This window comes from Melospiza melodia, chromosome 14, assembly GCF_035770615.1.
Source record: "Melospiza melodia melodia isolate bMelMel2 chromosome 14, bMelMel2.pri, whole genome shotgun sequence".
Classification (NCBI taxonomy): domain Eukaryota; kingdom Metazoa; phylum Chordata; class Aves; order Passeriformes; family Passerellidae; genus Melospiza; species Melospiza melodia.
Window position 1 is genome coordinate 12,952,773 of NC_086207.1, and position 12,225 is coordinate 12,964,997.

At 37.1% G+C, this 12,225-nt stretch overlaps 1 protein-coding gene across 4 annotated transcripts in view; it reads right to left on the reverse strand.

Moving 5' to 3' along the window:
• FAM13B (family with sequence similarity 13 member B) overlaps positions 1–12,225 on the reverse strand; it is a 44,829-nt gene that overhangs the window by 10,111 nt on the left and 22,493 nt on the right. For 3 of the 4 annotated variants that reach the window (XM_063168744.1, XM_063168741.1, XM_063168742.1), the window contains exons 8-16: positions 10,695–10,736; positions 9,566–9,721; positions 7,537–7,672; positions 7,297–7,320; positions 4,931–4,998; positions 4,323–4,377; positions 3,796–3,943; positions 1,278–1,343; positions 13–223 (exon numbers count right to left, since the gene is read on the reverse strand). In XM_063168744.1, the coding sequence (XP_063024814.1) occupies positions 13–223; positions 1,278–1,343; positions 3,796–3,943; positions 4,323–4,377; positions 4,931–4,998; positions 7,297–7,320; positions 7,537–7,672; positions 9,566–9,721; positions 10,695–10,736 (906 nt within the window). The remainder of the gene's footprint in view (positions 1–12; positions 224–1,277; positions 1,344–3,795; positions 3,944–4,322; positions 4,378–4,930; positions 4,999–7,296; positions 7,321–7,536; positions 7,673–9,565; positions 9,722–10,694; positions 10,737–12,225) is intronic. The other variant, XM_063168743.1, reaches the window with a different exon arrangement.

The following is a 12,225-nucleotide window of genomic DNA, read 5'->3' on the forward strand; positions in this document are numbered from 1 at the left end:
TAAAATACACACCTAACAAAAGAAAGTGCTTTGGATGAAGAGTCCAACGTTTCTGGATCATGTAAGAAACGCTGGCTTTGCCCAAAATCCAAACTCCGATGTGACAAAATGGGATGACAGTCCTCTTCCAATGGATGGTTAGTCATCCTGCCAGCCTGTGGGGAAAGCTGAGCTTCTCCAGATTCACTGTCCTCCTGCCAAGACTTGAAAGCAGGAAATGGATCTAGAAGATAAAAAAAAAGACACAAAATGGTACTTTTCTGTTACCAGAACTATCAACAAGAGTTGAAACAAAAATGCGAACCCAATGCTTAGTCTTGTATGCTCTAGAGGATGTGGTGTCATACACAAAGTGAATAAAAACAGTGAAATGCATCAGAAAGCTACAAATTCTGTCATAAAACTGAAAGAAAAAGGTACTGAAATGAAGTATGCACACTAGGATCCCTTTTTCAAAGTGTATCTTGGGAGTATGCATTTCTGAGCAGTTCAACAGTGTAAGAGAGCCTTATTTATGTATCAGAGATATACATAAAATAAGAAGAATATGTTTATTGTCCATTGCAGTATTTTGCTGTGGAAATTCATTTTCATACTGTATGCATGTACTTTGAAAGTTGGTCTTCTTGGTTTTGAAGAAAGTTTAGGGACAATGCCCATTTGCTTAAGTCTTTTTCAAGGAGTGTTTTTGGGTTTTATGATAAAATCTACGTTTACAACACTAAGAAAAAGAGATTTCTTAATTTGTGGAAGGTGATTTTTTAGGAGGGAGATTCCAAAACAATCAATTCTTTCAAATCCCTATGAAAAGCTCCTTGCTAACATTTCTTATAATTGGCATGGCTTTCTGCTGTCTAAAAAAAAGCTGACACAGCCTTTCAATTACTTCAATTTAAAATCCCACCCCCCTTTTCCTTTCAGAGTTACCTGTTCTTTTTCCTAGTTCAAATCAGAAATTTGAAAACTGGGTTCAAAGTGTGCAGAACAACAATAAAACCCACAAAGTAATCTTCAAAAAAAAAAAAAATAACCCTTGTACCTGCTTTCCACTGCACATTTACTAAGTATGACTGGGAATTTTTTTGTTGTTTTTCAGCTGTGATCTTGCCTGTTTGCACAGTACAAGATACAAGAAGGGGACCTTTTTGAATCAACAAAAAAAGCTGCAGATCAGAATATTCCCAAGATATAAGGGACAGCAGGTGAAGGGTTAGTCAGAAAGCAAACCATCAACTATCAAAAGGCAGATAACTGAACGTATGGCGAACCATACTTACCCTCCCCTTCTCTCTGCAGATGCATTGTTTTGAAATCAATGAGGGGGAAAGTGATAGGGCATGGCGCTAATAAAATGAAAAAGAATGGCAAAAATACTAAAGTGAACACACAGCACAGTCAGAACAAACTATACATAACATGTAAAGCAGGAAGATACAGTACCAGGGAAAAACATCCCATCTTTTTGGACCAGGCCCTGAGCACTCTCAGCTTCCAAGCAATTCCCATGGCAGGTAAGGATGCTCAGTCCTCAGCCAATTTGAACTTTTACTGGAAAGGTTTACAAAGAACTGGTAGAGGAATAGTAAAGACTTATTGCAGTTTAATAAGAGACTTGTGCATCCTCACATGAACAAAGGCAAGCTCCAATGTTTTTGATCAGAGCTTGTAAATAATAGAGATGGTGGTGATTTCCAAAAAGCAGAGCAAATGCAGAAAAAATACTCAGAAATATAAATCAACCATTCTGCATTTTCACCTTGGGCCAGCAAGCATTTGATGTTGCTTTTCAAGAACTCTGTTGCATACAGGCCTTTAGTTTTCTACTAGATTTGCTTTAATTACCCAAACCTTGTAACTGAATTTGGACTAGTAGAGGTTTCTTAACAAAATCACTCTACTTCAGAGGAATGCCACAAGGACTTGCAGTGCCTTGGAAGGCTGAGTTCCTAATAACCATCCTAAACTGAAGTACAGTCAATGTTCAAATACTTCACAGTGAGATTAAGACCTCTTGCAAAGAACATGATTTAATACCAAGAAGTTATAATATAAATTTATAAAGAGATACACTGCTCTATTTTCAAAACAAGAGTCATAAAGCTATTTGGGGAAGTAAAACCAAAAGCAACTTCATGAGCAGATTTAAGGAAATAATGAAAATGGATGCCACAAACCTTCTGAGAATACATATTAAGTCATCTTAGCACAAATAGAGGATGCAACAAAATGTAATGTGCAAGTAAGCAATTAAACTAAATAAAACACTGAAAACATAAACAGGATTTTTATGTTCTAGCTTTTGTTCTTAACCTGGGCAACAAGAATGGAAACCTGGACTCAGTGTCTCTGGGTGCCTGCAATTTGACTTCTCTATGCCAGGACTTACCCTGAAAGTGCAGTTTGCTAGGGCTCAAGAGCACCAACCAGCAAATATTGTACAAAACAAATGAAGCCAACCACAAGTTGAAAACCTCATTATTTGCAAAAGGGTTAAAAGAGAAGTGTGGGCTGATGAAGTCAATTAATTTGCAAGACAGTCAACAGCAGTGACAAACCAACAATCAGTTCTCACCACTTGAGCTTCAGGACAAAGCTGTATGTGCTGACAGCTCCAAGCTGCACTGGTACAGAACACACATTCCAGCTTTACTTCCCTCATTTTAATACTTCCAACACTGCAACCACAAGTTCAGTGCAGTGATTCCTTGCTACCGGTGCCTTGCTAAGGTTTCACTGTGACACTTAAAGGCATCTCAAGGAACAGCTGTCACTGGAAGAGCCTGCTGAAAGCTAAAACCCTGTCCCTGCACAGTTAACCTGCATACATCTATCAAGTTGTACTGCAGGTTTTCCAAACCAGAACTGAGTGGCCTGTGGCCATTGCACTGTCAGTGACAGCTCACTGTGGTTTAGCAGCTTAGATCACTTGCATTTTTAAGGTGTGATGACTCCAACACCAGGCAGAGGAAACACGATGTAAGGAAGACATAAAAAGAGAAGTATTTTGAAAAGAAGGTATTGACAAGAGTGTTCTGCTCTGGTCACAAAGAACTTATGGTTGTTTTAAGTAAAACAAAAGTTTTAACAGTTTAACTAAACATTTGAGCAATAAAATTCAGTCAAGTCACAAGCTCAGGGGATTGCTAAACCTGGAAGGCGGTGAAGAATATGGTCACAAACGTAGGGAATCCTGTCTGAGAGAAAACTGTTATAAGTATTTTTCTTCTCCTAAAATGCAAACCATGGAAGGAGAAGGGGCACAGAAAAAAATACATCTGCAACTTCAGCCTTTATTTGAAAATTCAGAGCTGCTTCAAATTCTCCAATGACACGGAAACCAAAACAACTGACAAATTTTTCTGAAAAACTGAAGTATGAACTGCTGTGTTTGGCAGGTTAGTGATTTTAAGTCAAATTCAGCCAATTCAATAGTTTACAATTAATAAAATAAAAGACAAACAAGACACAATGATGATTTTAACTAAATTATATAATTTGACAAAGTGTTTTTAAAGACTTGGATGAGAGACTCAGGGTCAATAAAAAACAACAACAAAACATGCCACCTAGAATGAAACTTGGACTTCTTTGCTTTCCTTCTTTAGTTTTCCTTATATTTTTTAAGGTCCTTAATTAAGTTGCAGATGGTTCTGAAACAAGATGAGACCTATGTCATGACTTGGTTGATCTTACCATGTGTACAGGAACATGCTGTCATCTCCTGCTTTTACTCTGTAAATAGTTTTATTTATCACTCCTCCCTAACTACAGTGTGAGCTAAAGAGTGAGAATTACCTTCCCATTTGTCACCCTCAGATCCATTCTTCAGATCCAGATGTGGCACTTGGACAGCCGGAGCTTCCTCGGGAACGTGAACGCTGCCGTCCCCCAGCCCCTCTGAATCAGGGTTTGCATTGAGATCACAAGGCTTGCTACTTGAATCCTGTATTTAAAAAACAGAACAAGTTTATTATTACTCAGCAGCTGGAAATCAGGTACTTAATCAGTTCCAGAACTTTTAGAAACTTTAAGGAAAAAAAGAAATCTCTCCAAACACAAGGAATTAAAAATAGACACACACACTGCAACAGCAATCAATTATTTACATTCCAAAACATTTCTTCCATGAGATGCATAAGCACAAACTTGCTGTGCTGCCCTAAGTTTCTGTGAAGTGACATGATGAGCTCTCTAACAGAGGTCTTGCAAGCCTTGCAGCACCAAACACCATAAGATGTTAAAAACTAAATTTATTGTGTTACTTCACATTTGAATATCTTATAAGATGCCGTGTATCTGTATATAAACAAAATCTTTCTTACCAGAAATGCCTCTGAAGAATTTCTATCATTGCCATCAAGCAATATACTATTTTCCCTAAAAAGAAGACAGACCTCATTATCATTTTAAATGGACATTATCATTTTAAATGGACAGTAAACACTATACACTCCCCTTATATTTTTTTTACAAACCCCATGCAGTTTAAGCAGATAGCCAATGTATTTACTTCAGGCAATAATTAAAACTCTGAGGGATAAAAAGTTATTACCTTTTTTCCACTTTCTGATCTTCACATTGGATTTCAAGTCATAGCATGTAAACAACTAGACTTGAACAAAGCTGAAAATAAAACCAGCTCAGACCTTTATTCTCAAATAGTCAACATTTTTAAACTCAACTGAAAAAAACCTGAAATTTCAATCAGTGCTGAACTAAAGCTGCAAATTAATAAAGCTTTCTGGCTAGTCACTGTTGCTAACATTAATTCTTCAATCACTAAGAGCAATAAAATGTGTCAAAATATTTTGTAGAAAATAAATTTTTATTCTTCTGTTTCTCTTGCCAACATAGGGCTGATCACAAAAAAAAAAAAAAAAAAAGCTGTAGGTTAATCATATAGATTGTATGAGTACAGAAAACCACAAACCTTTCACTATTATTTTCTTCATCAACATCTTCATCTTCAACACATGGTTTCAATAATATGTCTGCAGTCTGTTAGGAAAAAGAACGTTTAGAAAGATTTGGGAATGGCTCTCTCAACAGAAAACATTTCCATAATCATCTCTGACCACAAAATGCCCTCAAAAACTAAAACTTCCTTGTGTGTGGCAATGGAAATCACACTTTTTAACCATGTGATATTTTAACTTCTCAATTAAGGCCAGTGTCCAGGTGTTTTAATCACCAGAACTCAGATACTAACTTTCCATCTTCAGATTAACCATTTTTATTATTTCTTCAATAAAAGTTGTACCTAAAATTGTCACTCATGATATGAAGTTTTGGGGTGACTAAAATCATGGCAGTTTGTTCATCCTAGTCTCAAAACCTCTGAGTTTTTGTTGTATCTAAAATATATGAAATGAAACAAGTCTGACAAACTTTTTAAAGGAGCTACTAATCCCTAAAATAAAGTTACTAAATAAAGCAGAAAGAATTGGAAGGGGATGAAAAAGTGCTGTCAGTTCCATGACACCATCTCACAAAACAAGTTCAGATGAATCCACGTCACCACTTTGTTCACTAGAAGTATTTATGCCAAGGCCCAGTACTTGATTTCTTCAGAAATGTGTCTTATTTGGGGGAATAAAAGAAATTTGAAATATAAAATATGTCATTTGGTTTTAGACTTCAGGAATTCTCACAAAATTATCTTTCCAGTGCCTGAAGATAACATCAAGTTACCAAGAGACTTCAAACACACCAACAGTTGCCAGTTTTATGCTGCTGACAGCAACTGACACCCCCGTCAGAAAAAACATCATTCTTCTGCTGATATTATTTCAGTCCTCAAGTCAAATTCCAATCTGGGGAAACAATTTTTAATTACAGTGCATTTGTCATACTCCAGCAGATAATTTCCAGCCTGGAGATGAGCTGTACAAGTCTTGCACAGTCACACTTACTCGAGTTGTGCAAACAGCTGCTTCTATTTCCATTTTGGGCCCAAAGGAGAACTCACATGCAGAGCTTTCTTTTCCTACCACCCTACACACTCCTCTCAAACTCCTTTCACACAGGAGAATCACCACATTTTTTCTTTAACCTCTCCATAAATGGTACAATTCTCCAAGAGCATTTGAAACAGTGCATTAAAAAGATGGTAAAAACTAACATTGAAAAAAGCAAAACTCCACACTAAAATGTCACCTTACTACTGACAGCAATGGACAGAAGTCCATCAAAAAGCAAAAAAAGGCCAAGAATGCCACCAGGTTTGACAAGAAAATATTTCTATTGTGCACTCACAAGCATCATATTCCCTTTTATATCCAACACCACGTTTTATGCATTTTGTGCTATAGGATAAGAATCTAATTATTTTTTAGACCAAGTTTTGGCACTAAAGGAAAGAACCAGGACAATGAATACATTCTGTGAAATTTAATTTACAGAATGGGATTCCAAAACAATATGTTACTTTGTGGGAACAACTGGAAAATTTGGCTTGCTAGGTGATTCAGAGTCATTTGGGATCCCCAAAAGCAAACAAAAGCCCAAGAGCAGAACACATCACAATAGTGAAAAGCACTACAGAAACATTTTGTTTTAATAAAAATACAGATTCCAGACAACTCAGTTGCACTGTGCTAAGGAATCCATTCCCATCTTTGCCAGTTCAAAGACCTATTAAATTCTTCTAGTTAATTTAAGTCTACAAACAATAGGTTTGCTTATCTGTTTATCTTTCAGGAAACTCTCAGGAAGATTTATGGACTCACAGGCAAGAAGCTGAAAACCATTGCAGAAACTTCTCTACACATTTAACAAATCTCTCCACCCACATAATTTATCATTTAGATTTGTAGCAACAAAAGTGTTACCAAATAAATAAGGAACTATAGATTTGGTTCTTTCCATTGGAAGGTCTTATCTGGCACCTGCATATGCCTGATGCAGAGTGGCAGAATACTCTCTTCTCTTGCACTTTAACTGTTATCCTTGATTTCATTTTTGTCAGCACATATTTTGCAGAATTCCCTGATTGCATCAACTAGGGAAGAGACAAAGATGTGCTGAAAAGAACAGAACATCTCTCCCTACCGCAAAAGAAACTAGAAAATGGAGAGGAAAGGCTGTAATTAGCTAATGGCAAAACCAAACCTTCCTAGCACAAGCACAGCCAAGAGGCTGCAAAGTCTCAAAGTGACTGCTCCCCTTTCCTGATCCATGCAAGGTGACTCTGGGCTGTGCTGCCATCTCAGCTCTACAGCTTCTGCTCCTCAGGAAGCCTTCACTAACACAGAGGCTGTTCCAACCAGTGCTATGCTGCCTCATACTCCAACTTACCTCAGCAGAAGGAAGGGCTGGTGTCTGTTAAAGAAGAATGGAAAAACATCAGTCAGGGACCAAACAAGTCCCACCAAAAGACACAGAGATTTCTCAGTGCACATGGCACAACAGGAAGACAACTAACAGAGCAAGAGCACTATGTAATGCTACATCAGAGATCCTAGGAGAACTTGGATCTCTAGAGCACTAAAGTTGCAGCAATTTATGATTTGATATACAGGAGATTCTTCCTCTCACCTGAATGCTTTCTTCTTCCTCAGTTACAGTATCATGTTTCATAGCTTCACTGTCTAAATCAGTGCAAACCAATACTTCAGAGCAGTCTCCTGTGTTTTCACTGCTACCAGTGTCATTATCTTCAATAACATCATTCCTGAAGATACAAACAGAAAGACTTTAGAAATCTGTTGTTACACCTTTAAATGAAAAAAAAAAAAATAAATAAACACTTCCCCGCCGCCTTGAACATTATCAAACATCAGGATGTTTTTTGCTTGGGTTTCTTTTTGAACAGAATTATTCTGACCTGTAGGCAAAATTAATTATTAATGTGATTTTTTATACATCCAGACATGACAGACATATTAAAATGTATTTATTTGTTTCTTGTCTGAAGAGCCAGGCATACACCCCACACATACTATACCAGCCTAAGGAATTAAAACACAATAGCCAGAAGCAAAGACATCCTGAAACTACAGGGACTCAATGACACTGCTGTGGCTCCACTCCTCTCAGTACCAAAGCCAGTTAGTTTATAGCTACTGTCACTGGGTTCCCCTCCAGTGAGAAATCCCATTATTTCTAACATTTAATCTGCTGAGACTTCAACTTAAGGCATGTAACATTACAGCCAGATTAAAACTAATTGACACCACATTTGTATTCACATATATTCTTTATGTGCCACCACATGACTCTGTCATTCATCACAAGCCTTTGACTGCTTTGCCTTCCTTGCCCTCACTCAAACAGAATTCCAGACCACATCAAGAAATCTCCTTCTCTATCAGGTATAGAGAAAATAAACAGGATGGGTTGAAAATTAACATTTTAGCTCTTTTTTCTTAATTCCAGCCATTAAATTAGCACTAAGAAATTGGCACTGGATCACTGCTTTTTTCAGTTCTTAATTTAACTGTGTATTTGCCTTGTGCACAGTCTGCTGCTTTAAAGAACCCAGACACCCCCTTGAAGAACAATATCATGTATCCTCTCTCCCAGTTAATCCACAGTGGAATGATGATCAGAAGCATTTGCAGCAGTGTCTGTGCCAGAGGAGGATACTGGTTTCAAACCAGCAGTGATGGCACTTGGAGCCTCCCCCTCTGAGATCAGCCAACCTTTACAGCACTTACACTGGGACTGAAGGAATTCAGCTGCTCCAGGGCTGTGAGGAAATTACCCACTTACAAATTACTTCAAAGACATTGAATCTTTAGCACTAAACTCAGATTGAATTGATCATTACCAGCAATGATTATTACTTTTATGATCCACTGCAAACTTTATTCCTGTCTTCTAAAACCACTAAAGATTGAACAATTTAGAAAAGAGCATTTGAGTCGCTGAACACTTCATGTATTTCAGGTTCTGTTCATGTATTCTAGCTCTGAGCAACAAAGAAATTTAGGTATTGAAATCTTTCACACATTTTTGAAATCTGGGTATTAATCATGACTACTTATTTTTAATGAAATGTACCAAAATGTACCAGCTTCCAAACGCTGCCATGGCAATCACTACACTCAGAATCTGTCCTGATTTACAAGAAAAATAAAATCTGATCAAATAAGGTTGGAACTGCATGCAAATAGACCCACAGTGGTCATTCTATCCATTTCTGGCTGTTTCATTGCCACTGGCAGCCAGAGCAGTAAAGTAGCTATGTTGACACAGAAAGACAGGGTTATGAAACAGAATCTACAATAGCTTTAAGATGTTAAAATTTTGTTGTAAGTCATGTTGATGAGATAAGAATGAAAGCACTTGAATAAATTTAAGTTTCTGTGCTATTTGCACAGAATTCAGCAGATACTACACTTTACAGCATTCTTAGCTACAAGATCAATTTAAAATACTTGCTTCAAGAGCTATTGATTACTGGCACCTGATGGAAGTTGATTTGCTTTAAAATAGATAAAACTGAACTCAACAGCCAAAGCTGTAACTTTTTGATCGAGGTGGAGAATTAGGGTAGTTTTTTTTTGGAAGAGTTAAGATACACAACCATACAGAATTCATTACAGACACAACAAAATCTTACTGGTTGTTAGATCCTTCCTCATCCCCACCGGGATTTTTTGTTTCATTGTTACAGCCCAGTCGTTGTTGCTGTATGTGTTTCAGATCGTTATCTAAGCTGCTCTGCAGGTCGAAGAGATGCTGTTCCACAGCTGCTCTGATTGTTCTTTCTAAAATGCTAAAAAAAAGATGGAAAAGTCCTAGTAAGAGATCTACTTTTGCATTGATCATGTAGACAGAAAGGCACAGATAAACCTTACATGACAATAATCTTTGATGGCAGTACTTCAAGGCAAAAGAGACTAGCTTTTCCAAAAAGCAGTGGAAATTACTCATTTACATGAAGTATTATGAAGTTTATCAACAGTATTTTAAGAGTAATCAACACACTAAAATAACTAACCTATTTTTTAACAACTATACACAAAAACTTATAAAAGCCTTAGAGATTAATGTGACAATACAATACTGTGTTTATAACAGGTCAGAATCAACCCTGGAGTAGGCTCCACTTCATCTCATGTGGCTGCACCCTCTCCTGAACAGGGCTGTCATCTTAAAAGGCAAAAGCCAACAAATAGGAGCAACAATCAGCAAGTACCCGATAAAGGACACAGGATACACCCAAAATTTCATCAAGAAAAGAACAGTATTCTTTAAAAACAGACTGCTCTGCTGAGCACCTCTCAGGCAGCTCATCCCCAACACAAAAGAGGCCTCTAAAAATCCTCCTGTAAAAATCTTAAGCTATTTAATCCCATTTTAACTGAAATGGTGCTTTTATTTTTTCCTCCATATATGTACAAAGAATTCCACTGAACTTTACTCAGCATCACTTGTGCTAAAATTACAATATGAATGGTATTATAAAATTAAGTAAAAAATTTCAGATGCATCTAAGTGTAAAATCAAAGTTTTGGACTTTGGATGCAAGCACATTCTGCTTTCATGCTCCTGCAGCCAACAACACTGACAGGCATTTGGTATTTCCTGCATTAGTATTAAATGCCACCAGTGAAATCCTTCAGACTAAAATATGTTCCTTCATAACTGTAATCAAACCTACTGCATTCATTTGGAAGGATACATAACTTCTATGCATGTTCTAGTAAGAGCACAATTCAAACATTTGATATTTTCATTATACTTACTCTGCAGAGGCTGGCAAGATACTTATGGGAGAGATATGAGCACTGCAATAAAGAAAGAAAAATTAATATAATGCAGAAACTTCTCACACTAAATAGAAGTCTTGAAGTCAACAGAAAGCAACCTAAAAATACTTAAATATTGCATGTGATGCAGCTAACACAAGTAGAATAAACATGAAAGGAACACCCTGATTTGCAGTCCTTTATTATTTAAATAACAAAATCTTAAGGAGCAGCATCACGAGGCAGAAAGTTGTAGAAGCAGCAATGCAGATTTCAGTCTCTCAAGAGCCAATATTTGTTGTGCTATGAAGCTCCAAGCTCTCAGATGTATGGTTTTTCCCATGGGAAATACTAATCATTCTGTAGTCAAACATTTCCTGACACCTTGCTTAAGAATGCAGATTTTAACCTTGCTGCCTAAAGCAAATTCCAAATTACTTTGCTTTCCTCCACAGGTTCTTCCCACTGTTGCATAATTCTGTTCTGCAATGCTCAACAGATCTACAACACTCTCTGAGCACAGCTACAACATTCCAAGTAGAAGGCAGATTTTGGGACAGGAGCCTGATTTTTGTAAAGCATCTGGAAATCTCCAGGCAAAGCCACTTCAGCCTAGAAAGCTCCTCGAGGAGGGGTGGGAGGGTGGAAATCAACATAACTAACACAAGCCAGTTCATTCATGCGTGTGTGGTCCCTCTACAATTTTTCATTAATATGATTAAAATTTTATTATAAACAGAATACTTAAAACTTCAGACGAAGTGACAATAAAGAATAAAAGATGAGAAATCTGCTATAAACAGCCCTGAATTGCAACACACACATCTCACTCAGAAAAAAATTTAATATTAATTTCAGCTTCAGTTGGAGGCAGAGAGGAAGGTTAAAAAAGGCTTTTTCTTTCTATTACAGATAATTAAGCTCAAAAAGCTGAAGAAAATTTTATTCTACTCTTTACCATGCAACAACACTGCGGCCAAAGTTGATTAAAAATATTATTTTCATGAATGCATATGGTAAACCCTGAAATACAAGGGAGCTTGCCACTCCCCTGGAGAACTGAGCAAGTTATTACCTCTGTGAGCTGCCCTATCAGTTTTGACTGCCATGAGCCTTGCTTGCACTAAAAAATGCAGACAGTCTCTCTGTTTGCCCAAGAATAGTTTCAACAGAGCAAAGAATTCCTTGATTAGAACTTAAAAGGTTTATTAGCAGTTCCACCACCAGAGAGAAATCACCTCAAGCAGACTGTTTATTTTTCCTTCCTCCAAGTAGGTGAAACACAAGCAATAAAGTGCTTTCAATTAAATATAAGGTGATAAAGTGGTTAAAGTATTTATTTAAAAATAACTATGCCAGTTTGCCTTAGACACCTTGTACTTGCACCTTGGGCCAAGAGCAGAGTGCACAGCATTTAAAGCCCATATGACACAAAGTGAACAAGCAGGTGCTCATAGATGCTTTTAATTTCTTTTCTTCCCTTTTTTAAAAATGGAAACTGGCTGACAAATCAAGTTCATCTTATGAT